The sequence below is a fragment of the Sturnus vulgaris genome, chromosome 1, assembly GCF_052056855.1.
Source record: "Sturnus vulgaris isolate bStuVul1 chromosome 1, bStuVul1.hap1, whole genome shotgun sequence".
NCBI classification, from domain to species: Eukaryota; Metazoa; Chordata; class Aves; order Passeriformes; family Sturnidae; genus Sturnus; species Sturnus vulgaris.
Genome location: NC_142243.1, coordinates 10,397,556 through 10,422,490, shown reverse-complemented (window position 1 = coordinate 10,422,490; position 24,935 = coordinate 10,397,556). Strand labels below are relative to the sequence as shown.

At 38.1% G+C, this 24,935-nt stretch overlaps 1 protein-coding gene across 3 annotated transcripts in view; it reads left to right on the top strand.

The window, feature by feature from the left end:
• Positions 1-24,935, top strand: part of LARP4B (La ribonucleoprotein 4B) — a 54,516-nt gene that overhangs the window by 11,083 nt on the left and 18,498 nt on the right. For 2 of the 3 annotated variants that reach the window (XM_014872256.2, XM_014872254.2), the window contains exons 2-8: positions 7,177-7,311; positions 18,398-18,545; positions 18,739-18,900; positions 20,888-20,969; positions 21,422-21,558; positions 22,905-23,008; positions 24,784-24,894. In XM_014872256.2, coding sequence (XP_014727742.1) covers positions 7,231-7,311; positions 18,398-18,545; positions 18,739-18,900; positions 20,888-20,969; positions 21,422-21,558; positions 22,905-23,008; positions 24,784-24,894 — 825 coding nt within the window. In that variant the 5' untranslated portion in view covers positions 7,177-7,230. Of the gene's footprint in view, positions 1-7,176; positions 7,312-12,954; positions 16,409-18,397; positions 18,546-18,738; positions 18,901-20,887; positions 20,970-21,421; positions 21,559-22,904; positions 23,009-24,783; positions 24,895-24,935 lie in introns of those variants that run through there. The other variant, XM_088159285.1, reaches the window with a different exon arrangement.

Here is a 24,935-nt window from a genome sequence, read left to right as displayed (position 1 = left end):
AAGGCTAGATACAAAAATGATAATCATAATTTTTTGTTGGTGGAGGTCATCCTGTTATCTTCTGTGCACTGTTGACATCATCTTCTTGTTTGAGATGGTGAGTAAGACTGTAACTTTATCCTCTTCCCATTTTTCTTGCTCTTCACTGAAAGAGTTTTTCGTATGCCTCTGTACAGAGTGCTTATCATGTACCAGTATCAGGTTTCTTTGGTACTTTATCACCTTTGTTTAGTAACGTGCTGCTTGGCATCTTTTGGATGGCTAATTACTGTAATGATCTGGATTTCCAGACTTGCAGAGTAATCAGTTCTAGTGTACTCTTCATTGCATAGGTTTCTGTGTGAGGGAGAATGCTCAGTAAGTGATGAGAGTTGTGAATTGCTTGGGAAGCCTCACACAGAAATGTTTCATAGATCTTTAAATAAAGAAAATGCAGCATTCCTTTCAAATAGCAAGATTTACTATTTCAGCTTTTCTTAAAGGGATAATTTGAAGAGATAATTAATAGAATTGCGGAACAATTTTGGAGGCTGTCAACCCTATAAACAACAGAAGAGATTTAAAAAAAACCTCGTGAAGTAGATGCAGCAGCAGCTCTAAATTACTTGTGCTTGTGTTTTCTGTTGAAGGATGTTAAAAAAGTATAGCATTAAGTTTTAAGTTCTTCTGACACTGTATTTCTTGCTAACACCTGATTGCCTTGTGTATTTTGAAGTGCCTTGAGTCTGCCAAGTGTACTGTTGTAGGTTTGCCCCCAATGCTTATGTCTGTGTTCCTCTTCAGGAACCCAGAAGTTGCATTATTCTGGAAAGGGCTGGGGCATAAGTCATTTTCTTGGCAGGAAGGAAAACTGAAACAAATCCTATGGTTCTTTGCTCGGGCTTTTGTAATCTAACTTTCCAGCCACCATGCTGGCATGTACATTGGATGCTTGTATACCTTGAAATCTTCATCTGACAGACTTGCATAAATTGCTGGGTCTAAACACTAAGCTCCAGAGGTGAATTTTCAACCTCTTCCCCAACTGTTTAGCTAATCAGCAGTTAAACGAATTGAGAATCTTGTGATGATTTTTAATAGTTGTGCATTCAAGACTTCTGTAGACACATGCTGTGACTAAATATTTATCTCATGTCAGCTTTTTAATTGCTGTTGTGTAATAGAGATTTTACAACTGATGTAGGCGCAGTGATGATTGTGGAGATTGCCACAAACAGATATGCTTTTGGTGTTGTTAGATTTCTCATTCCACAGCTATTTTATCTACTGTGGTAATGGAACTTCTTCACAGTATATTTTGTTTTAAATGATGCCATCCTTTAAAAGCTAGATTGCTTGTCAAATCTGTTCTGTTAAAAAACTGATTTTCTGCTTTGAAGGAAAGATGGAAACGCCTGAGTTCTGTCACAAGTTTTCTCTGTGGGTATGATACAGCTTGGATGATGTTACTAAACTACAGAGTGGTAACATGTACCCCATGCAGCAGGATGATAGGTCAACTCTAACAGGTGAAATCTTTTTTTGAAAGTATTTTCAAACAACACCTGATGAAAATTGAAAGTTTGTATTAGTGCTTATAACACTAAGAGGTATACTTCTAGCCTTTCAGGGGTTTTTCCAGTTTTTCTTGATGAGGCTGTATAAGCCTAACCATATATCCTGTGTCTGAGTTGGCACCTTTACTGGGACTGAGAACATGATTAACTCTTGACATGATACATATGCTTTGGCTATTCACAATGCTGGTGAAACTAATAAAGAAAAGTTAAACTTCGTTTAAAGAGGAGCTAATGTATTAAAATTGTAGCATCTTTTTGGAAAAGGCATCTTTTGTTTCTCATATAAATGTCTATGTGATGTCTTCAGCAGGTGCTAAAACTTTTCAGAGCTGAGGTCAGTGGTAGCTCTGATTACCTCTGCTGTAGTGTCGCGGTCCTCTGGGTACACAAGTGTGTGGCAGATGGTGAGAAAGTACATTGTCTCTCACAGTAGAAAGAGGATTTCTGGCCTGCAGCTGGAAGTTTGTTACGAGGCTCAAGTTAAGCAATGCACCTCTGTTTGGAAAACATTTTAAGCTTTCTCATGTTACTGAAGTGTATTTCTGTATTAGCCTTGTGAAAACTTTTATCTTAATCTGTGTTTAAAGTTTCTAAAATGTTTGCTAGGAAGAATTCCGCACAAAGCCAAACTCAAATCTATTTTTGTTTGTACTTACTGGAAGAGCAGTGAAAAATTCTTTTATTCTAGTGAGCTTTTTTTGTTTTATGGTGTTTGCAGGGTGAAAGTTAGTTGTCAGCACTTGCATTTATAAATCTCTTTTTAAGGGCTGATTACTCTGGGCTGAAAGTTGGCAGGCAAGATCTCAGCCCTAGAGCATTGTTTGGGGTTTTGCATGTTTTTAAATAACAGATCTGTGTGACTGATTTGGTTGAGAGAACGCATGCTGCTACTCAGACTGTAGTAACTCTAGACAGTGCAACAGACTGCAGAAAAGCACACTTTGAATATGAATTAGAAAAATTGGAGATGTCTACTAATGAAAGCAGGAGGATTGGGGGCTACACTCCAGGGAGGTTTTTGGGGAGGTCAGCAAGAGCAGTAGGGGTTTTGATTGCTGTGTAACAGTCAAGGAGATAGATGTCTTTTCCAGACTATTTGCAAGGCTGTGGTGCATGTGGATGCAGTGTGTTTATAAATACCTTCAGACAGTTGCACATTGACTCTGCCCATACTAAGATACCTAAACTGGCACTAAAATGCAGTGTAAAGGTTAGTCTGATGTGGGCACCACATTAACACACACGTGTAGCTTTTGGATGAGAGCAATTCCAGCTCTGCTTGGCTTGGCATCCAGGCAAGAGTGATCATGTGGTTGTGTGCACTTATCTGTATAGTCATCCTGTGGGCTGGTTTGTATCTGGTATCTTTTGAAATGGTGGGATTCTTATAACCAGATGGTTTGGAAAGTACTTGACAGTAAACAACCATGCTGTCAACTTTCAAAAAACCAAAACAGTAAAACCGCCCAAAAAAACCTCTCAAAAACCTCAAATAAAAAAAAAAATAAAAATCAACTCCTCCCCACTAAACAAACCCCTATCTTTCTTTTTGTGAAGGTGGTTGTGGATGTTGCAGAGTGAAACCAGTAGGCTGAAATACCATGTTGCTTGACCAGATGGTCTCAGTCCCTCCTGAAAATATTCTTGTAACTCCTCAGGTTAACCACTCACCAGGTGTCCACAGGGACAGATCTGTACAAGTGAAGAGTGACTGCCCCATCGCCCTCAAACTAATGAGAAAACGAGTAATAAGGCACTCTTGCCCTTGCTGTTGCAATTAGTTGTTTTGCAGATGGAGCAGTATATTACAGCTTCGAGGAAAGCAAGCATGGTTGAATATTGTGCCGTTTCTAAAGAAATCTGTTTTCCTTTATTTTAAACTTCTGTCTTACGTTTTTACAAACCACTGTTTTTGACAAGTCTCAATAAAATCTAGGTGGTTCCTCTTGGGGGATAGGTAGTTGTCGAAATAAGTATTTGACTGTCTGTAGTAGAGTCAAGAGCAGAGTTACTCTCAAGTTCCTGAACTTGACTATGATGACCAAATGGCAAGCCAGAAGGATACAGTGATTTACTATATGCATTTGCAGAATTGAAATTAATGGGTGCTTCTAAATCAGTGAAACATTGGCACAGGTTGCCCAGAGAGGTGGTGGATGCACTATCCCTGGAAACATTCAAGGTCAGGTTGGACTGAACTCTGAGCAATCGGATCTAGTTGAAGATTTCCCTGCTTCTTGCAGAGGAGTTGAACTAAATGACCTTCAAAAGGCCCTTTTCAACTAAAAAACTGCTCTGTGATTCTGTGATGAAAAAATTGTCATTTGATTGTGTTAGCTCAGTGTTCTGCTGTAGGTAGTGCTATCTCTATTCCAAACGGGTTTGCCAACTTGCATTTTTCTCTTCAATGTCTCCTGCTTATTGCTGCAACATTTATTTATGCAAAGATACATTGAACTGCTGACTGGTAAACCCTATCTTTTGAAGTCATGGACAAGTTAACTCTTCAGTTGGATGATAATTTTTATTGCTGCATTAAAATGCTGCATTTAACTTGTCACTAATTCAACTGATAAACTCTTTCAAACAGTGAATCCACACCTCTGGTTTCTAGAATTACCAGCTATTGATTGTGGTTTGTATAAATAAGCTTTTATATGAAGATATATATCAATACTAATGGAAAATATGCTAAAACATATCCTATGGAGAGCTTTTAACATTCCATGATTTTTATTGGTTTTCTTTTTCTGAAGTATTGCTGCATTTTCTACAGCCCTTGTATTCTCTGACACTGTAGCCGTGGGAGCCTGCAGTCATGCAGCTTTTGTTCTCTAGGAGTCCAATAAGTGGCAGCTCTACAGTAGAAAAGGTGGTATTAACTTTCCCGAACAGCCCTGCGTGTGAAGTCATTTTGAAGTATCTCACAACCAGTGGGATTTTGCAGCTGAGCACTTGACATCTTGCAAACTTGTGCAGTGGGATGTATTAAGTGAAGAAAATTGCAACAGAAGCTCCCTCCGTGTTTGGGATCTTTTATGGCTTGCCCATTTGCAGAAAGGCAAAGGCTGATTGTTGTTAAAATTGTGGGCTTGGAAAGCAGGTTTTATCCCCTTCAAACAAATTATCACTGTTGTTTGGAGTGCCGTTTTGATCCCTAGTGGTCAGAATTCAACTTAAATAAATGAGTTTGACATTATAATTACTAAAAAGAATTTGTTTACAAGGTGAGTGTTATTAGTATGGTGTGTATCACAACAAATCCATGTATCTAATGAGAATATGATTATTAGTCTGAGTAGTGCAAACCAAGTTACCTAGAGCTTCAATCTAGACCTGGCCTGTGATAAGCATCTTGCATAATCTCATCTAAGGGACTTCTGAAAAGCAGTAGAATGATATGCTGTTCTAATTGCTGGTGACTTGCCCAAGCAATTTGAAGTTGCAGTGTGCACATTGCAGTTGTGTGTTGTCAGGTTGGCTGAAAACTTGTCTATCCTCAGCTGGAATTAATGATTTAGCTGGGTATTTTGTGCTTGATGGCCAGTCAGCTAGCATTTTAATGGATATTTATGTAGTGGAACTTTACTTTTTGTTAGACCAATTCACATGGTCATAGCTGTTTCCCTTCCTTTATCCATAGATTTACAAAGCTCTGGTGCTAACACTATGTACCAGAGGATAGAAGAGATGGCAGCATGGCTCTGGACAGGCTGAAGGGAATGGGAATATGTGAGATAAGTAGGTGACAGAAGTACCAAAGAGGTACCTTAACATTGATTTGGGGATCAAAATGCTGAGTAGATACTACCATTGCTGACTGAAACGTATTTGTCATTCTGTAAAGTAGTCTTTAGCTTGTGAATCTGAGCTAAATTGTATGCCCAAGGTTAGTATGAGCAGCAGTGGAGGTTACATACAGTGAACATGAAATGAGTAAGGAGTCTTTGGCTCCTTTTAGAAAAAAAAATTAATAATTTTGAAAGGCTAAACACCGTTTCTTTAAAAAAAACATGAACAGAAGTGTTCTCCAAGAAGCTTATACACTTTACACAGTGTTAGTGTGCCCACATCTTTCTGTGCATGGCTTTGAGCAACACAGAGTTGGGCTATTTCGTACTGCTGTTGAAAGATTGCTTTCATCCTGAAGATGATTTTTGGCTATTTTATGGAATATAAACATCTTGGATGAATTCCAAACTTTGTTACATAACCTGTGAGTATATTTGTGTGTAACATTATGTGAGGGGTAGTGTAATTTTTTAGTTTAATGTGGTTTTTTTTTGTCTGTGCCGTTTCTTCCTTAAGTAGTTTCTATTCCAAGCTGAGAGACAGAGTGTTAGGAAAAGAAATTTCTGAGAATATGACAAGGACACAGTACATGTGTTTCTTTTGAAAACATATTTTTCGTGCTGGCTTTACATCAATAGCACGAGGTGATAAGCAACTGTTCATGAAAAGCTGAAATGTTTATCTTCTTGGGGATGTCAGTATATTTGATTCCTCAACTGTATGTACAAAATATCTTTTGCATAATCCTGTAATACAGGTGCTTGTATCAGTTCATAGCTGAACGTAATAATTTTCTTTTCAAATTCTTTGAAAATTTTGGAATATATCCAGTCAGTTGTATTTGGCATTTGCTTTTGTTCACTTTAAAATACAGTGGAAAGGAGATTCCATGGAGGGCCATAATGCCCTAGACTGAAAGAAGGTCTTCTTAACTCTAGTCTTGGAGTCAAGGTAGCCTAAAAGGAGCTTATGTTCCTAAAGAATGGGACAATAACATTAATTTCCATGTGCTGCTTTATGTTTTCATTTTAAGGAGATTGCATGTTTGGTATCACCAGCTTGAAGGCAATAAATCTCTCTCATGCATTGTTACAGATCCAATATGGAATTTCCATATGAATAAAAAACAAAGCATTTTACATCTTTTTAGAAAATAAAAAATTAAAAAGCTTGATTTTCATACCTCAGTATTTACTTTGAGACTTCATGCTTTAAATTAGCTTTTATTGTTTTTTGAAGACTTTTAAAAATAACATTATTAAATAATAGCATCAGATTTCAAAGCCATGTCACTGTCAGACTTTCTACTGAGTTTTTTACTTGTTTAATCAAATAAAATAAGATTTTGGGATGATAGAGCAGAACTGATTGAGCATCACTAGTCTAGCAGAACTGTTGTAACATGCTTCTTAAATTTTGCAAAGATAAAGTGACTATCAAAGTAGTTATAGAAGAAGGATTAGTTTGTGACTTCTTTGTAAATGCTTCTTAGTGAGTGGAGCCTGCCAGGTGATATGAAGAAGTCAGGGTTTGAAATGCAGTCTGAATAATTAAGGTGAGAATCAAGAGAAACTTTCCCAGTGGAATTTCCCTGTGCTGTGGCAAGTGTTCATCTGTAATCCCAAGGCAGCCAATGACTGGGAGCTGAGTGTATCTGCAAGGTGGCTTTATCCTCATTTTATGTTTTCTCTGGATGCATAATCCCATATTGTGTGGAAGTTCTTTGGACCTTTGGTCTGAATCAGGGTGGCGTGCCTGGAGCAGCTGCGGGTTCTTGGGAATTTCAACAACAACTTACAAATCTTTTGTCTTCTTATTTCTGCAGCTTACAAAGGTGACCAGTAAAGTTCTCTGTGAGCAGCCAAAAAGCAGACAGCTCATGACTTCTGATCAGGACACTAAAGTTGTGGCTGAACCGCAGGTGCAGCAAGTACAAGAAGTTAAGGACGGTTCTCATCTAGTGAGTATTATAATTGCATGTTCCCCTGGTATTAGTGTTATATGAAACAGTGTTTTCTGTGTCTTAATCAAAATTGTAGGTCAGAACATTTTAGAAGACAGTTGGCTGACAGACAGCATTGCATCATGAAACAGCCAGAACAGAGCTGTTGGAGGTGGTTAATTCTCTAGACTGATTAGGAACCTCAACTTAACTTTGCTTCAGCCCTGTGTGGGGATTTACATATGCAAGATATGGCAGTTTGCAGTTTAAGGGACAGGGCTTTTTAGGCTATGCACGAATGGTATCACCAATCTTGAATTAGATTCTTGCTCACACCTTACCATGTGAAGAAAATGCAGGGAATGCACTTTGTATGTATGTGTAATTGAAAAAAGCACAAACCCACATGAGCAGGAATTGGCAATCTGTAACAGGAATTTTGCTCAGTCAGTTCTGCCAAGAGGCACGTGCTGCTGTTACTGTGCTGCTGTGCAGGATCCAGTAAGTGGCTGGATGGGATGCTTTTGGTACTGTATGCATATATGTTGCAGTAAATGTTACATACGTCTTCAAGAAGATTGAAGACTTGATTTTTATTCAAATATATTCAAATTATTGTCTGTGTTAACTGTATATTGGGAGGAATGTTTCCTCTTGGGACATCTTGAAGAGTTTGGTTTCGGTGTATGTTTTGCCAGGAACTTTGCTTGTGCTATGCTGAGCAGGAGATATTTCCTGCTTTCAACTTTGCTTCTTACTGCTTGCTCCAAGCTTTCTGAAAAACTCGTGCTTTTCATTTCTAAGCAAGCTGGTGCACTTTTTGTTGTTCCTCTACCCCCCTTTTTTATTCTGAGTTCTCTGTTTTACATCTCTCAGATATGAATTTTTATTTATTTGATAGTAGAGGAAAAAATACAGCCTGTTTTCCTGTAAAAATAGGTATGCTAGTTCTTAATCGGAAATATCTAATATCTACTATATAATATAATATATAGGTTATATAAAGTATTTTTGTTTTCTCTTTGAACAATAACTAAATTTTTCTATCAACTTAGTCATTCTATTGTTTGACAAGAACAAAACTGAAGACATTCTACTGTGAGTAATGTTGAATAGGTAATCAGTAGTGACTAAATTAAAATGAAGGTTTTGATGTTGTGATGGAACCCTTCAGAAATCACTTCTCAGGGTTGCTGCTTAAAGATACACAGTTCACTAACATTTTTCAGAGTGTGAGAGACAGACTTTTCTTCTGCATTGAAGTAGATATGAAACAATGCTATTTAAAGCATAATGTAGATCAGTGACAAATCTAGTATGGTTCATTTCCAACACAACCAGTTTGGCTGATTTTAGTGGTATTTAACAGCAGAATTTTGCACACAAGTAGTTTGAAGGAAATTGGCATCTTGAGGATCTTCATGGATTTCTTGTTATTAGTAGCTTATACATTAGAGGTACATAGCTTAGAGGATACCAGCAGATTCTTAACTTCAATGGTTTTCTTAGCTTCGGGAGTTAAATGTGCTATTTTTTCAACTTCTTTAACCTAAAAGTGGGCAGATATCACTTCAGGTGACATCTGCCAATAGACTGTTTGTATCCTGATTGACAATTACTCTTTCTGAGAATGCCCTTGTTAGACTGGACCCAGGGAAGTCAGTGTTTAAGAAGTGGTTCACTCCATTTTAACTCACTTCTGTGTTTCCTTTTCAATAGTAACTCTTTGCAGATAGAAGAAATTAGGTTGCTCTGAGGGAAGAGGCCAAGGTGCAAATCCCATGGTGGAGGTAGTTTCTATGTCCTGTCTCTGCCAGACAGGATTTAGCTGACCTTTAGTGCTAAAGGTATGCACAGTCTTTTTCCTTGCTTGTTGAGCCTAAACTCTTCCTCTGCCATGCTCACATTTGAATGTGTGGCCTCTCAGAGCACTTTCCAAGGACCAAAGAATTTTGTTTCCTTGATTAGTCAAATGGAAGACCTGATTTGGAAATTTGAAAGTGTCTTTAGATGAGATTCTTGTCATCAAGCAGCAACAAGTTCTGCAAATGTGTGTTCCAGTGCAGGATATTACAGTGAGGCCATTTAAACTTGCTGTGTGATTGCAATATTAGCATCACCCGTTCTTTCCCTAGCTGATTAATTACCACTTGCTGCTATGGGTTTCTGTTAATGGGAATTCAAATCTGTGTGGTACACTGATTTTTGTCAATACTTACAGGTACTGTAAATACAAATTCAATCATACTGTTGTTCTAAGCAAGGGAAAAACAACAAATTCATGAAAGATAGCACTTAATTGTACTTCCCAAAAATTTTTTTCTTAGGAAGTGCTATAAAAGAATGTCTCAGGCTTATTGCTGCTGGATTATGTTGTTAAAAAATCCTTTTGCAGCCCATTCAAGAATAAGGCTCAGAGTGAAAAGGAACTGAGGAAATCAGGTTTACTAGATTAATGCAGGGCCATGTGCTCAGTGAAAATTCAGTATACCATATAATCCTCAGATCATTTGACAACACACAGTATTACATGCAGTGTGTGCCAATTTAATGTGAAGCAGCAGTCTGTATAATGAGTAGGTGATATTTAATAATTCAAGGGATCACAACTAGCTTTAAGCAAGAAATGGGAGAATTAGACTTTAAACTCAACATGTACAGTATCAGCATCATGAAGGCTCAATACTTATTGGTGTTTGCTCTTTCTAGCATGATATTCTAGATTTAGGCCGTAAGAATAGTTTTATACATGTAGATTACTTCTGATGTTTATGATTAATTATTTCAATGTGTAGAATGTGTACTTCAACTCTTAGCAGTCCATTAACCGTGATCTGTTGGAGGGAAAGTTGGGCAATTTGACCAGCTGTTTCCAGAAGCCTGCAGTAGTGTCACTGCAATGTCTGTTGGGATGCTGTTCTTCTCTGTTCCCTTAACTGGTGATGGGCATGGCATCAGGTGTGGCCTGGGAGTGCAGCATAATCACTGTTTCTTCAGGACTTATTACAATTGCATTTCTTTATTGCAGAAAAAGAATAAAGGAAGTTAGATTTTTGGTAGGTTGTAAGGACTGTTTTGGCCTGTGTTATTGTAACTTTAAATCTAGATTATGTTTTTAAACCTAGGCCTATAAGGCTATATCTGGGATAAACCCTTACTCTTGGCAAAGAATAGGTATGTGAAGAAATGAAAGATGGGTAAGTATACTCTAGTTAATAAGCATGTTGACTTCTTTCTTTCTGTGTAGGTGTGTGCAGAACATAGGACTAAATACCTGTTTTAATAAAGTAATTGTTCAGGTTGTGAAACTGCTGCTTCAGAGCATTTTTGTTTCATGCAGACAGAAAACCTGTTTAGGCTTTGAGCAGATGAGAAATACACCAGAGCTAAAATATGCATGAATAAAGGAAAAAAACAAATCAAAATAACAAAATTTACTCCCTGGTTGAGCTGTGGTCGGAAGTAGTAGAGCATGAACTCTGTTAAGTGCTTTTCAAGTCGGTGGCAGTGTTAAGCTTAGCCAGAAAGTGCCTCGAGTGATGTAGCATAACAAGAGTGGCATTTTCTGCCTAAATCCATGTTGACCCCTTTTTTTTTTTTTTTTTTTTTTAATGTTGTGATCCCACAATAAATAGTATTGAGAAATTTGACTTAATGAATGTGCACTGTAGCTGCTTTAAAATAGAAATTATCCCTGGAACCCGAAGATAAAAACAAAGGAACAAGTACAAAATGTGCCTTGGTACATGAGAAGGGTATGGGGAAACTGGAATAAGTTTCTGCTTGCCTGAACTGCTTCACCTCTTTTCTTAGTTGATAGGAGAAGTGGTTGTTAAGGCACTGGAAAAGTGGACTTTGCCCTGGTCTGTCTCTTAAAGACACTTAGCTCCTCTCTAGAAAGCACGAGTTAGTAATGGTTAAATCACAAAGGGAAAAATCTTGCTATTTGTTTACCTGATAAGGGAGTTTTCTGAATAGTTGTGAAGTTTTTAAGTAATTACTGTGACTTTAAGTTGACATTAAAAACAGTTAAATTGTTTGCTCATGGCATTTCTTCAAAAAAACTATTATAAGTAACTCCCTCCCCCTTTCCCTGTTCTCAGTTCCAGGGAATGCTAAAGAGAGGAGTGACTTGGCGTAGTTTTCAGTCTGGATCCAAGCATGTTGAATAACTTTGTCCCAGGGGAGAATTTAAAAAAATGCAGCAGATGGCAGCAATGATGCATCAGACTTCCTATCCTTAGGAACAGAGTAGCTGCAGGCACTTGGAGTCTTCCTGGGTTGGATAAGGGGCGGGGGGAGGGTAGTTTTCCTCTGATCTTACCTTACAATTTCAAAGCAGACTTGCTGAAGAGGGGATGTACTTTTTAGCCAATTCAGCAGTCTTTTATGGTCAGAGTTAGTGGGATATTAGTTGCCGTAAGGTGCCCAGCTAATGGAAAAATAGCACTGAGTTCAATGTTTGTCTGAAAGCACATTTGAAATCGAGTTTAAGGGTCTGTCTTGTCTTACACTCTTACATACTTTCAGTATCTTTTAAGTAACAGAGTAGAGTGGCACTGTAGCTGTACACTCTGTAAGCTCTTTGAAGTATGGGGGAAATCTGAAATAATAGCAATGAATTTGAGAGAAGGTCTGAGCCATCTGAGGTAATGGAAAGGCAAAGAAGAACAACTGTTTAGAGCAGAAAAAGATTGCTGGGTATTTTCAGCTTTTTTATTGGGCTTTTATATTTGAAGAAACAGAACCACTTTTTATTAGCAACTATAAGAACTTGCAGTAATAGAAGAATTTCAATATGTAAATACATGTGTATAAAAATGATTTAGTTGTTACAAGGTCAGTAGGAGTCTATATATGTACCACAATGAAAACTATACTGAGGGTGGACTTTCGGAAGGAATAGCATTCAGTCAAAGTACTTTTTAAATATTTCTGGGTTTTTAGTAAAAGCATAGACAGCTTTTTTCTGAGATTAAATATAATTAATCCTGTCGCAGTACCATGAGGTGGGTAAATGATCTTGAGGCCCCCTTCGGTGCTGTAAGTCACTGAGGAGTTATGTATTCTTTTTTTTTCATGCAGATAACAAATTTTAAAAAAAGGCTTGGAACAGAATTAGCTTCTGATAATGTACAATGACTGCTCAATGGAATACATGAGGTCTTATCTATCTTTAGCCTGTTTTTCCTAAAGAAGTAATTGTGGTGTAGGTTCAGCTCTGGGGGAAGGGAGGAGAAGGAGAAAATGGTGCAAAATGTGTTTGAGCTACACATCAGATTTAAACATGTAAAGTCAGAATGCATTTATCCTTGTATAGAAGGTGGGAGTTGTATTAAATGTGAAAACAAGTAGTTTCTGGCACATATGGGCATTGTGAAAGATGTCATTTAAATATTTTAACGATTTGGATGAACAAAACTTTTTAGGAAATTAAACAATAGAAGTTTGTAATACTCCTAAACAGACTGCAATCTCATTAGAAGGCGTATTTGGCTTGAATATTACAGTGTATATGATGAAATACTGAAACATTGCTCAGCAACTGGGATCTGGACTTTGAGTGGCAATGACATATGAACCCTTGCATGGTTTGAAAGTGTGCTATTTTTGGCAGTTGGGTGCTGGCTTGTCTCCTCAGTAGCCATAGAAAGTTAGAGTAAAGAGGAAGGTGATTTGCAATGAGAAGACCCTCTGACACTACTTATTAAACATGGGCTGCTGCTTCAGTAAAGAATTGAGTAACAGCACGAGTGAGGAGAAAACCAGCTTGTTACAAAAATCTGTGGAAGAGGAAGCACCAAAGTCAAGGATAAGTAAAACTTTATCTTCAATTTTTGGAACTGTGGAAAGCCAGGACCTGCATACAGTGGGAAGGACAGTTAACGGGGAAGCTGCCACAGTCGGCATTGAACAAGTTTGTAGTGATGATTGCGCAGCATCAGATTCTAAATCTGGCTTTTGGGGTAGAAAAGCAAAATATTCGTCATATAACAGCATGGGGAATACTCCCCGTGGGAGCCCTAGGAGGACTTATGGCAGACCTTTTAACTTCTTTAATTCCTTTAGTCACCTCTTGAAAGTCTCTGGTACGTACGGAAATCTGCAGAGAAGTGAAGAAAAGAAAGATAAGATTATTAAAAAAAGAGCACCTAAAAAACCTAATAGTAATGGTCAGTGTGTGAACAATATAGAAAGTAATTATAGCAATATTAATAATGGAAATGTAGCTGCACAAGAGCATTGCTTGTTTGATCGTATTTCTAATTCACGTGTACCAGATATCATAGACAAAGGCTTACAGAGTGAAATTTCCTTAAATAGAAATTCTCTGGAGGATTATACAGTTTCATGTGACCATTCAAGGCAAAATGAAACAACAGTAAATGTTGAAGACAGCAGGAGTGACAGCTTACAGAAAGTTTGGAGTTCATGTACAGAGATGTCTCCAACATTTTCCTGTCTTGATGTAGACAACAGTCAAAATGTGAAAGACAAGGAGTTTTATAGCATTTGTGTTGTAGATGCCGAAGATCTGAAAGGGGATGAAGAGGTGCCAGCTACTGTGCATAAAGAGACTGCAGCAGACATAGATAACTCAGCTGTTACTGATGAAGGAATGTGCACCATGGCACGACCTCTAGACAGAGGGAAGGCGTTTCCAATGCAGCAATTGGCACAAGGGGAAGCTAAGTTTAATTCACAAAAAGAACTGTTTAAGTATAGAAAAGAGACTAGATCAAACATGGAGAAAAAAGATACAAAGGAATATTGTAGCCTAGACATCCAGTGTTCTTTTGATAACTTAATGACTGACAGCTGTCAGGTGCATAGGCTAAATACTGACAGTACAGTAACAGATGTCTTAAGAGCAAAAGTGCCTGATGAAATCATCCCTGAGAATCAGCAAGAGGAGGTATATACCATGGGTAGTGCTGCCAGTTGGAATGAACCGCTGCATACAGCTTGTGATTCCATAAAACATGTGGATGCTGCTGGAGAGGACCAATACAGCCCTAACACAGAAAAGGTGAAAAACAGGGATCATATTTCCAGTGTATTGTTAAATACTGGAGTATCTAATTCAGGAAAAACTGAGGGAAGTAATCATTCTGCTGTTGTATCACTGATGCCTTTAGCTAGGCATCCTTTAAGTGCTACAGAGCAAATAAATACTAACCAGATGGTAGACGACATGGGGGGTAACTTAAAACCATCATTAGAGTTCCATGAAATGGACAATGTAGAAAAACTTGATGAACAAGTCTGCTTTCTAGAGCCAGAAAGTAAGGTAGACTCAAATGTGGAAAAGAAAACACTTGAAAGAACATATGGTGATAGCCAAACATTTTCACCAGACTCTAGTGAACATCACAGCAGTTTTGAAGAATCCTTGAAAGAGGGAGAGGAATGCACAGGTACAGTTTTGCATAGCTGTGAAGCTTTGAACATGCCTGAAACACAGCTAAACCTGATGGAAGGTTCTGATTTTCAAACTCGCATTAAGGGCTGCACTGAAAAAAGGGTATCATCTGAAGCTGCAGTCCACAGTGGTGTGGAGGAAGATACCTGTGCGAGTGCCACTGAACTAAAACGTGACTTGCTTGAGGAAGCAGGTAACTTGAGCAGAACTACATCAGGAGTAAATGATGTCACTGTGACATCTCATGCACATAATCCAAGCACAGATGAAATGTTCCCAAAGGAAAACAGCCTAGAGTGTCAGGTTTCACAAGAGTCACTAGAGAATAAAAGTAAATTATGCAAATATTCAAATTCAAATGATAAAACCAGTGTCTCTTCTGTGTCTGTGGAATGTGAGCATATGAATAAAATAGACATGAACAGCAGACAAGATGAACAACAGGAGGTATGTTCCTTCCACACAGTGGAAAATCAATGGAGTGCAGAGACTGAGTCAACCAAAATAGCTGGGCGTGTAGTAGAATCTGTAGAACAGACAAAATTTGAAGGCCAACTAAATGAGTCTATTGATAACAAGGCAGAAAATGTAAAACGGAATCTGGATGCTAACATTGTTGATTGTGATAAAAGCATCTTCAATTGCAGTAAAGGCTTGGCTGACAGTCAGAATGCTCCCTCTGACTCCACTATACCTGCAGCCATGGACAGTTGTATGTACAGGAGTGTAAAATTAAAAGATGCCACTAATAATCTGGAAGATGCCAATAAACCCTTAAATAAAGACCATAACTTTTTGCCTTTATTGTGTCAAAATGCATGTTCTCATGAGCATCACAAACCAGCAGAAGAGCCTGAGTTGTGTCACTGTGCGAGTCCAGAGTCAGAAGTTGGAAACACTCGAGTTTCTGTTGGGCCTTTTACTGAAGAAAGATCAGAAACTCATGAAAAAAGCATGTGTGGTATAAATGAATGTAATCTTCAGGATAGTGAAGTAAACCAGTGTGTCAGCATCCACACAAAGGAGAACCTCTCTGGTTTTGGTTTATCAGCTGAGAATCTAGAACCTTTTACCAGGGGGAATTTGAAGCAGCTGCAAGCCAAGACTACTGAACTGAAAAACACCAGTTACATATTAAATACTCAGATGAATGACTTGACCACAAGCTGGGAACAGATGCAGCCAGATCACAAGATTTTCTCAAACAAAGAGCTTGGAGTTTGTGTTGACCCAAAGCAGGTAGACAAATATGCTGCTACTCCTTCCTATGAAATACCCAGTGCCTCTCCTGGTGCAGCAGGGTTTCAGCAAGGCAGAGAGCAGTGCGTGTTAGGTCTGATGGAAGATGGATCAAGTGACCAGAAGCACTCCTATGATGTGGACAGACAAAATCCCCACGTCGAAATGTGGTCACGTTTCATTAATCTGCAGACTGGCAGTGCTGATGGAACAAATCAGCTGCTTTCTGATGCAGTTCCTTCTGGTAATGGTGAATATCTAGTGGGCTTTTTATGGAATAATGCAGCTTCTAAGGATACCATGAAGAATGACACACTATGTATAGTTAACGAAAACTTCCAGAATGAGCCTGAAAATTTAACAAGTGCTTCATATGCAGTGGAAACATACCCATATCAGCTGCTAGCACCAGAATATGCTGGTACGTGGGGATGGCACAATAAAGATGAACTTGTAAGTATTCTGCAGAAGTGATTTGCTCTTAAAGCTTGAGGCTGAAGCTGGAAGTTTGACCAAGCCAAGTCAAACTGTGGTTTCATTAGTTAAATAGATGTTATTTTGTCCTGAACCTGATGACTCCCTTTCCTTTGGAAAACCAAATGCTGTACAGAATGCAGAAGTCAAAAATTTTGCTGAATATTGGTTTGGTTTTTTTTTTGTTCTGTTTACTTTGTGTGAAAGTTCAATCATTGGTGAAGTAACTTGATTGCAGATTCTCAGTTCCAGCTTAAGATAAACAGTGTGCAGAAAGGAAGCTTGCTACAAACTGTTCCTAGTGCTCTTTAACTTCATATAGGAAGAAATGTTTGTGGATTTCCTGAAGTTCTTGTTTGGTAGCAATTAGGAAATCTTTTGCTCACTTCTGGAGGTGAGTAGTGCTGTAGAGAGGAGTGGCTGCAGGAGAAGTGAGAGGAAAGAGCTAGGCTGGATCTTGGCTAGCTGGGCTAAGAAACAAACAAAACTGTTTCCTGAGGTGCTCTCTGCACCCTGCACAGGTGGGGAGGTCAGACTGGATGATCTCCAGTGGTCCCTTCCAGCCTTACCCACTCTGCAGAAGTTAACCTGTAGCAGCTGCTGATCCTTTTCCTTCCCTGCTGAGCTTCCCTGAAATTGTTCCCCTCCCCGGCTGTGTTGGAACAGCTGCTCTGACCTTGCCCAGCACTTGCAGTGTGGGCAGTGGATTGTACTCAAGCTGTTTGCTGTCTCCTGGGGGGACTTCTTATATTAAAAATGGAAACTGATGGATCTTGCTGTCATCTTTGAATCCTTTCTATGCAAGTAGTTATGTCAAACACTTTTACTTTTTGTAAGTCTTCTCTGTCATTCAAGAGATGTGTTTAAGTGAAATTTTAAAAGACTTTTTCTATTTTCTGGATATATTTTCTATGCACTGTGATAATAAGTATTTGAATGCATGTGTTTAAGAAGATTTAAAGCTTCGTGGGGTTTTGGAGTGCCTGTCTTTAAACACTGTAATGTTCCTAGCATCTGTAAATTCAGAAAGAAAATTTTTAATAAGCTTTTTTAGTGTGTCTTATCATGAGCAATGTTCTTTCCCAGTGTAATTACATTAAAACACTTGAAATATATTCTTGGTAGGGAATAATTCAATGCATTTTGCTCAAACATTAGCAAAACAAGTCTCATGTTACCCTAAAAAGTATTATAGTAGATGTTTACACTGTGGAGAACAATCTCTGAAACACAGATGTAGCCGTTTGTGTGATGGTTGTATATAACCATATGTAATCATTAAATGTGTCCATTTCCAATCCAGTTTAAATAAGATTATTTTGAGATTATTTAACTGGATCTGGTTAGTTGTCCTTGCTGTCCTAATGCTCTGTTCCTCCTTTAGAAGTAATAACTGAAGTTGTCATGCACATCTTATTGCTTTCAATTTTCCATAATGTTTCATTAAAACTTATATGTTTATATAATTTCAGAAGAATCCCTGTACTTTTGTATTTTCTTGATTTTTTTGGTTTGGTTTGGTTTTGTTTTGTTTTGTTTTATGGGGTTTTTGATATTATTTTGCAGGAACAGATACAATAGAAATATAATCAACATCAAGTAGACATGTACATTAGAGAACTAGAACTGCCTGAAGTCTAGGCCAAGAACAGGCTAAGTTAGTCTGTCAAAGGCAAAGAATGAAATGTTTGTTGTCATTTGCTTTGCTTGGATAGCCTTTTCGGGTGGTTCTTAATCAAGAAATGAATACTGTGTACCTCAATTCAGTTGTGTTTGTACCTGAAATGACTGTGGAAAATCAGTTAATATATTCAGGTGTGAAAAAACATGACAGTAAAATCTTATGACAGTAAAATCTGCATGACAGTAAAAACAGACAGTCTGATACTGTTATTTGAAACTGATTGTGTCTGTGCACCAGATGCCTGCTGTGCATCCCCAAAATGCATAATCAATTTACTTTTTCAGGAGTCAACCAAGGTTTCCGAGTTAAACCCCAATGCAAAGGTGTGGGGAAATCATATGTTACACTTGGAAGCAAGTGGTGCCACTGATGGTAGTGTGAGCAAAACGTGGGAAGAAATACCTGACCAGCCTCCAGATTCTTGTAAAGAAGGTATGAATAAGAGTTTCTGGCTGTTGCTCAAGCAGAAGGTAAAATTTGGTGCAGCACTGTCTCAATTTTAATTTTCTGTTAAAAAAGTTGAAAGCAAGTATGTAAGCACCTTTATTTCAGATATAGTTTTAAGTATGGCGTTACTGTGATTAGAAAGAGCACTCCTGGAGTGTGTTTGTGATGTGTGCTGCAGGACTGGATGCCAATGGCGATGGTGACAAAAAGCATCAGAATGCGGTGCTGACAGAGCTGCCGGAGCCGTCCCCAGCTGTTCCCGGCTCAGAGCACACGGATATGAACCCTTTGACTCTCGATCATTCCGAGTATGAGTCTATGCATGAAACCACCCAGACAGGTAAGAGAAAGCTAAGATGAGCTTGGACTTAGAAACAAACTGAACATTTATTTTGAGTTGAACAGTGAGCATCTGAAAAACAAAAAAAAGTCCCCTGGACTATTCCCATTTTCTCGTTCAATATATGCAGTCTTTAAACAGACCCTAGGAATTCCTGCCTCTTTTGCAGTCAAACTTGGACATGTTTCAAGACCAGTCTCCTCCTGGTTTAAATCTTACAAGCTGCTGCACAGAATCAAACAAATGTGTGTTTATAGTTGGGTCAGGTACTGAGTTGAGATGCACATACAGTTTGTATCTCAAGTAGTAATGATAATTTGGGGAAAGACTCATTTTGTACTCAAAATGCTGAAATAAGCAACATTTTAGTCTTAACTTCTTCACATTCTTATTTAATGAACTTCCAGGATTTCTCTTCAGTGCAACTATTAGTAGCTGTAGTCTATACCAGATGGTAAGTTTTAAGAAGCTTCTGGAAACTAGCATAGAGATTCATCAAGCTTATATTTCATTGAATGGGACAGAAGGTCTGCAAGATGCGTGTAGGATAACTACTTGAACTGAGATGAGGGATGGGAAGGAGAGGAAAATGTGATGGGTGTTTCTTGAGATTCACAACAGGTCTGTTCATTGTGCTTAGCTGATTTTGTATTTAAAATTACCAGTAGCATCCATAATAGCTGGAAATCAAGGCAGCTGAAATCAGACATTGTTGTGGCATCATCTTTGCTTATATTTAAAAGCAAGTACCCTTTTCCTTAAGGATACTGTTGGGGAATATTAAATAATAACTAGCTGACAAACAACAGATTGTATTAATGGTGCCTCACACTCTAGAAGGGAACAGCATTCTTCAGAGTAGTGCTGGAACTTACCAGTGTATCCTTTGTGTGTCCAAAATAGTTAACTTTTAACAAGAGTCTGATAGTGTTATAAAGAGCTGAACAGCCGGTCAGGTCTGTTCCTTTTGATGAATAGTGTGGCACATGATCCCAAGTCTGAAATCTGATTTTTAATTTCTTAATAATTATTTTTTAAATGCATATAATTTTGGTCCTTGCCAGGTTTTGGACAAGAAAGAGGAGACAGGGAAAGGAAATAGGGTTAGAACATGATACATGTATTGCTCAGGTGTTGGTGTTCTCTTCGTCAGAGTAGAACTCGTGAAGGACAGCATGATGCAAGAAAATTAGACGTCTAGGAAGAAGAAAGGCTAAGGAGAGCTGAATAAAAGGATGAAAGTTAGTGAAGGGAAGGATATAGAGGACAATAGTTGGTCTGAAATACTTCTAGAAAACTAATTTACATTTACATACATATATATTTACATGAAGAATGTGCTACTAAATGTTACACTGGTATATTGTGTCTAAACTGAAAGAAACATGAAATTCGTGTTGTCCATGTGATAATTTTTCAACTTCCACTTATGATTAAGAAATTAATTTTGCCTTCTTAACCAAAATATTGTAAATTGATTATATATCTGTTATTAGTAGATTGGATATCTGCTGATATTTCATAACTAGATTTTTGAAAACCTCCTCTGAATTAATGTGTTGGTAATTTAGAATGATACCAGAAGTGTGGAGCGCCTCTATTGCATTGTTCCAATTAGTCAGGGTTTTGTCATCTAGAAACTGGTTACTTTCCTGAGAATGGAGCACAGATCTATACAAGCCAGATCACTTCAGTATTTACTTCGAGATGTGCATGTAACTGTTCTTCTAAAAGGGCTTCAGATTTTTATGTATTTGGGGAACAGAGGTTAACAAGTAATGTCAGACATGGTTTCTCTTTTCTGTCTTAAATAAAAAATGTTGCTGTGCAATTTCGTCGATTAGTAACTAATACACGATGAACATCTATTGAATTTGAAAATATTTTACTAGATATGTAGTCATTAATAGATATGATGGCTTGTTTAAAATAGGTATTGTGTAATATAACAAAGCTACTTTTTAATCTGAAATATTTTAATTATTAGGTGGAAACGAACAGTTGCAGCCAGAAGGTCAGGAAGATTTACGAGAATTACTGAAAAAGACACTGGAATTCTGTTTATCTAGGTATGTATTTACCTACATGTACCAAACTGGAGGATGACTAACAACTTGGGATGTAGGTTAATATATTCCTTAGTTGTTACTTAAAACTGAGTGGAAAGGATGAGAATTTGGAAAAAGTAACCCACAGATTTCAGGGTGTTGTGTTGATGTGCCTCTTAAAGCTTATCTGAAACCTCTGTGCCTAATGCATGAACTAGCAAATATATGGGTTTGAAATGAGAGTAGTTAAAAGCAGTTACAGATCAGGTGAATTTTTGTGATTTTTACTGGACATAATTAAAACTGAGTAATTTAAAGCCATTTAGCAAGCTTTGTTTAAGCCAGTGATTTTCATTAATTAGTAAAAATGCTGAAGGAATCTGCCTTCTACCATGTGATGAATTTTTGTCTCAAGTTTATTGGAAAAAGTTAATCTGTGACATTTCCCTATTTTTATTTTTTTCTCCCAACAGAGAAAATCTTGCCAGTGACATGTACCTTATATCACAGATGGACAGTGATCAGTATGTGCCAATAATGACAGTAGCAAACCTTGATCATGTCAAGAAACTCAGTACTGATATGGATTTGATTGTTGAAGTGCTGAGATGTAAGTAAAAGTTCCTCATTGCTAGAAAGCATTTTGGTTATTGGTGTAGAACTATTAATCTGAATTTTTCATCTCTTCTTTCATATTGTATTGCAGTAAAATGCCATTATTTTTCTGTATGGCATTAAGTAGCCCAAGCATCTTAGACCATCACAGTTATGGGACTGTAGTTTTATCACAGCTACTCTGTATTCCAGCTATTGATTAAAGATCTGTGCAAATAGGAAATGACAATTTTAAGTTGTAAGGTGTAGTGGGACAACTCACATGACTGGAGGATCATGTTGGATATCTCTAGACTGTTCTGTAAAGACATGGGGAAAAAAGGATGGAAGAGTCTTACTCTGTTAAGGAGAACCTTGAATGTATAGAAATCAACTGCATCAGTCATGGAAGCTCTATGGGTACCTGTGGGCCAAGACCCTGGGAGTTGTTTCCAAGGGGGAATCTTACACTTTGCATCTGCTCCTGACCTAAACCAAGACAATAAGGCCAACAGAGCAATATTTGTGTCATTTAAGCGAGCTTTGGGTCAGCCAAACCTAGTTCTTACAGTTGATTTCAATGGTTTGGATATTTGTTGGAAGAACAATACAGCAGCTCGTGTCATCCATCAAGTTTCTGGAATGTGCAGAGGGCTGTTTCCCCATATAAGTGTTAGATGTGCCGACCAGGAATGAGGCACTGCTGGACTCACTACTCAGAAACTAAGAAAACCTGCTTTGTAATGTCTCAGCCAGTGCAAGCCTTGGCTGCAGCAATCACAGAACTGTGGCGTTTGGGGTCGTGCTGAGCACACTGAGCATTTCTAAGGTTTTAGATTTTGCAAGAACAAACTTCAGCTTGCTCAGAGCACTGCTGGGAGGGATTCTGTGGGAAGTTTCCATGGAGGATAAAGGCACTTAACTATACTAGTGCTGGGAGTTCTCTCCTGGAAGCACGAAAATATTTAATCCCCTGTAAAGGTAAGGGAAGTTGGTGGATCAAGAGACCCCCTTGGCTTAACTCTGTGCTTCTGAGTCAGCTCAAAACAAGAGAGAGACATACCAGAGATGGGAAAGTAGATGAATACCTGGTGAGAGCTACAAGGGCATTGCCGGTGTGTGTAGAAATGCAGTTATAAATGGAAAAGTTCAGCTCAGATTGAATTTGGCCAGAGCTACAAGTTTTGTGAAAAACTAGAAAGGGCTCTTCAGGCATGTAAATTATGAACAGAAACATTGTCTGTTAATGTTCAAAAATATTTGAGTCTCTACATTGTAAGTCTGTGTTCACAGCATCTTTCGGAGTGCTAAGCTGCTAGGTTTGCTGACAGCTAAAATGCATTCTTGTCTTTTCTCTCCTAGCGTTGCCTTTAGTTCAGGTGGATGAAAAGGGGGAAAAAGTTCGGCCAAATCAGAATCGCTGTATTGTGATTTTACGTGAAGTACCTGAATCTACTCCCATTGAAGTAAGTGTTCCCTTGTTCAGTAAAGAACACTTTGCCCGTAGGACTTGGAAGTTAGATGTCTTCTAGATTTCAATAAGCAATTCACATTTTTTACTACACTTAGTTTCTAACAGCACTACTTAAACTTAGTTTATTGTGTTTGTTTGGATAAGAAATATTTTTGATAGAAGCATGTTGCTCATAGGAAGACTGGTAGAACCTGTAGTTCTGCAGAGGGCTGGGACACTGATAGTGCTGTCTTTGTCTTTTGATAAATCATTTTCTTGGACTTTGTCTTACCTATATGCACTTGGTGCTCAGATCCTTGGATAAATAGACAAAGATGAAAGAAGATAAGTCTTCGACTAGAAAATACCACTGTTGCACCTTGAAGCTTGTTCAAGTAAAGTAGTTAAAGCTTTGTAAATGTTTCCATAATGCTGAGGTGAGAGGCGTCAATAAGTCACTAAGGATCTCCACTGGCTTGTGGAATGAGTGCAAGACTGGAGAACTTCATTTTTTGAAAGATACTCAATGCCACTCTGTTGAAGCAGGGGCTATGACTAATGGAAATATTAGAAAAAATTATGAAGTCACAATTAAAAAATCTTGAATTTTCAAAAAGGAGGATAAAGTGCAGATTCTTGATGATGGGTATATATTGTAGTTTCTCTTCTATTTAATTGCACAAGGAAGACTAAAGATTCTGCAAGAGTTGCTTCTCTCAATAACCATCATACAAAAATCAGAAGTACTGCAGTTTAGAAACTGATAACAAAGAAGTAAGTGGCCTTAATAAACAGGAACATGAAAAAAAATGTTAAAAGGAATTGGAGGGAAGAAGTTGGATATATGCTATCCACATAGCTTAAAGATAGTGGCTACTTCTAACTTTCCAAATGAAATGTGGCCTTTCAAATACTGCCTAACTTTTAGTATTGTAGATTTTTTTTTTACATACATCTTCTTTCTCTCATCAGTTCGTCAGGTTGGATATATTAGCGCTGGATGTTCACTCTTAATGTTTGACAACAGCGCTGTTCTGATGAGTCTTTATTTTCAGAAGAGTTTCTCTCCAGTGAAATGCTTTATACATTGTGTTTAAATTTGTCAGGCTGGAAAAATCTAGACTTAACTAACCAGATTTAATAGCCTATGTTTTCTGGCACAGCAGAGTCAGGCTTTATTTAAGCAGCAAAATTCCAAGATGCTGTAAGGCCTCTCAAGTTGTGTTGCCTTTTAATGCTGCTCACCTGAAATCTGTGACAAAACAAAACAATATGCAAATGAATTAAAACAAATTTAAAAATCTAGGGTTTGTTTTTTTCTGGAGAAACTACCCAGTTATGTTTGAGGTAACATAAGCCTTGTTTCAAATACATGAATCTGTAGACATTTGAGTTAAAGCTTACCTGCAGGTTTCTGATGGAAAGGCAGTACTTTCCTGTCCTGTGCCATATGCATGGGATTTCATGTGGCTCCATGGTTTTGGGGACAGGGGAGAAATAGACATCTTTCTGCACTTGATGACAAGCTTAAGTGTCTTCTGTGGCCTAAATAGCTCCCAGCTAAACCTCTCTTGCAGTATGGCCTTAGACAGTTCTGGTTTGAATTCCTTCCAGTGGGGGGAGATCAGAGAGAGCTGACACTACTGCAGGTGTTCTGAACTACTCCATTGTTTTGTAAGCCCAACAGTGCTTTCTGTCTTTCTTTCTCGGAGTGTCAGAGTTTTGCATTTTACATTGATGTTTTCTTCTCTCCTTCCTTCTCCTCTCACCTCCCCCACCTTTCCCCAGGAGGTTGAAGCACTTTTCAAAGGAGACAATTTGCCTAAGTTCATCAACTGTGAGTTTGCCTATAATGACAATTGGTTCATCACATTTGAATCGGAAGCTGATGCACAGCAGGTAACGCTGTTTTTTGAAGCATATTAGAATGTAAAAATAAA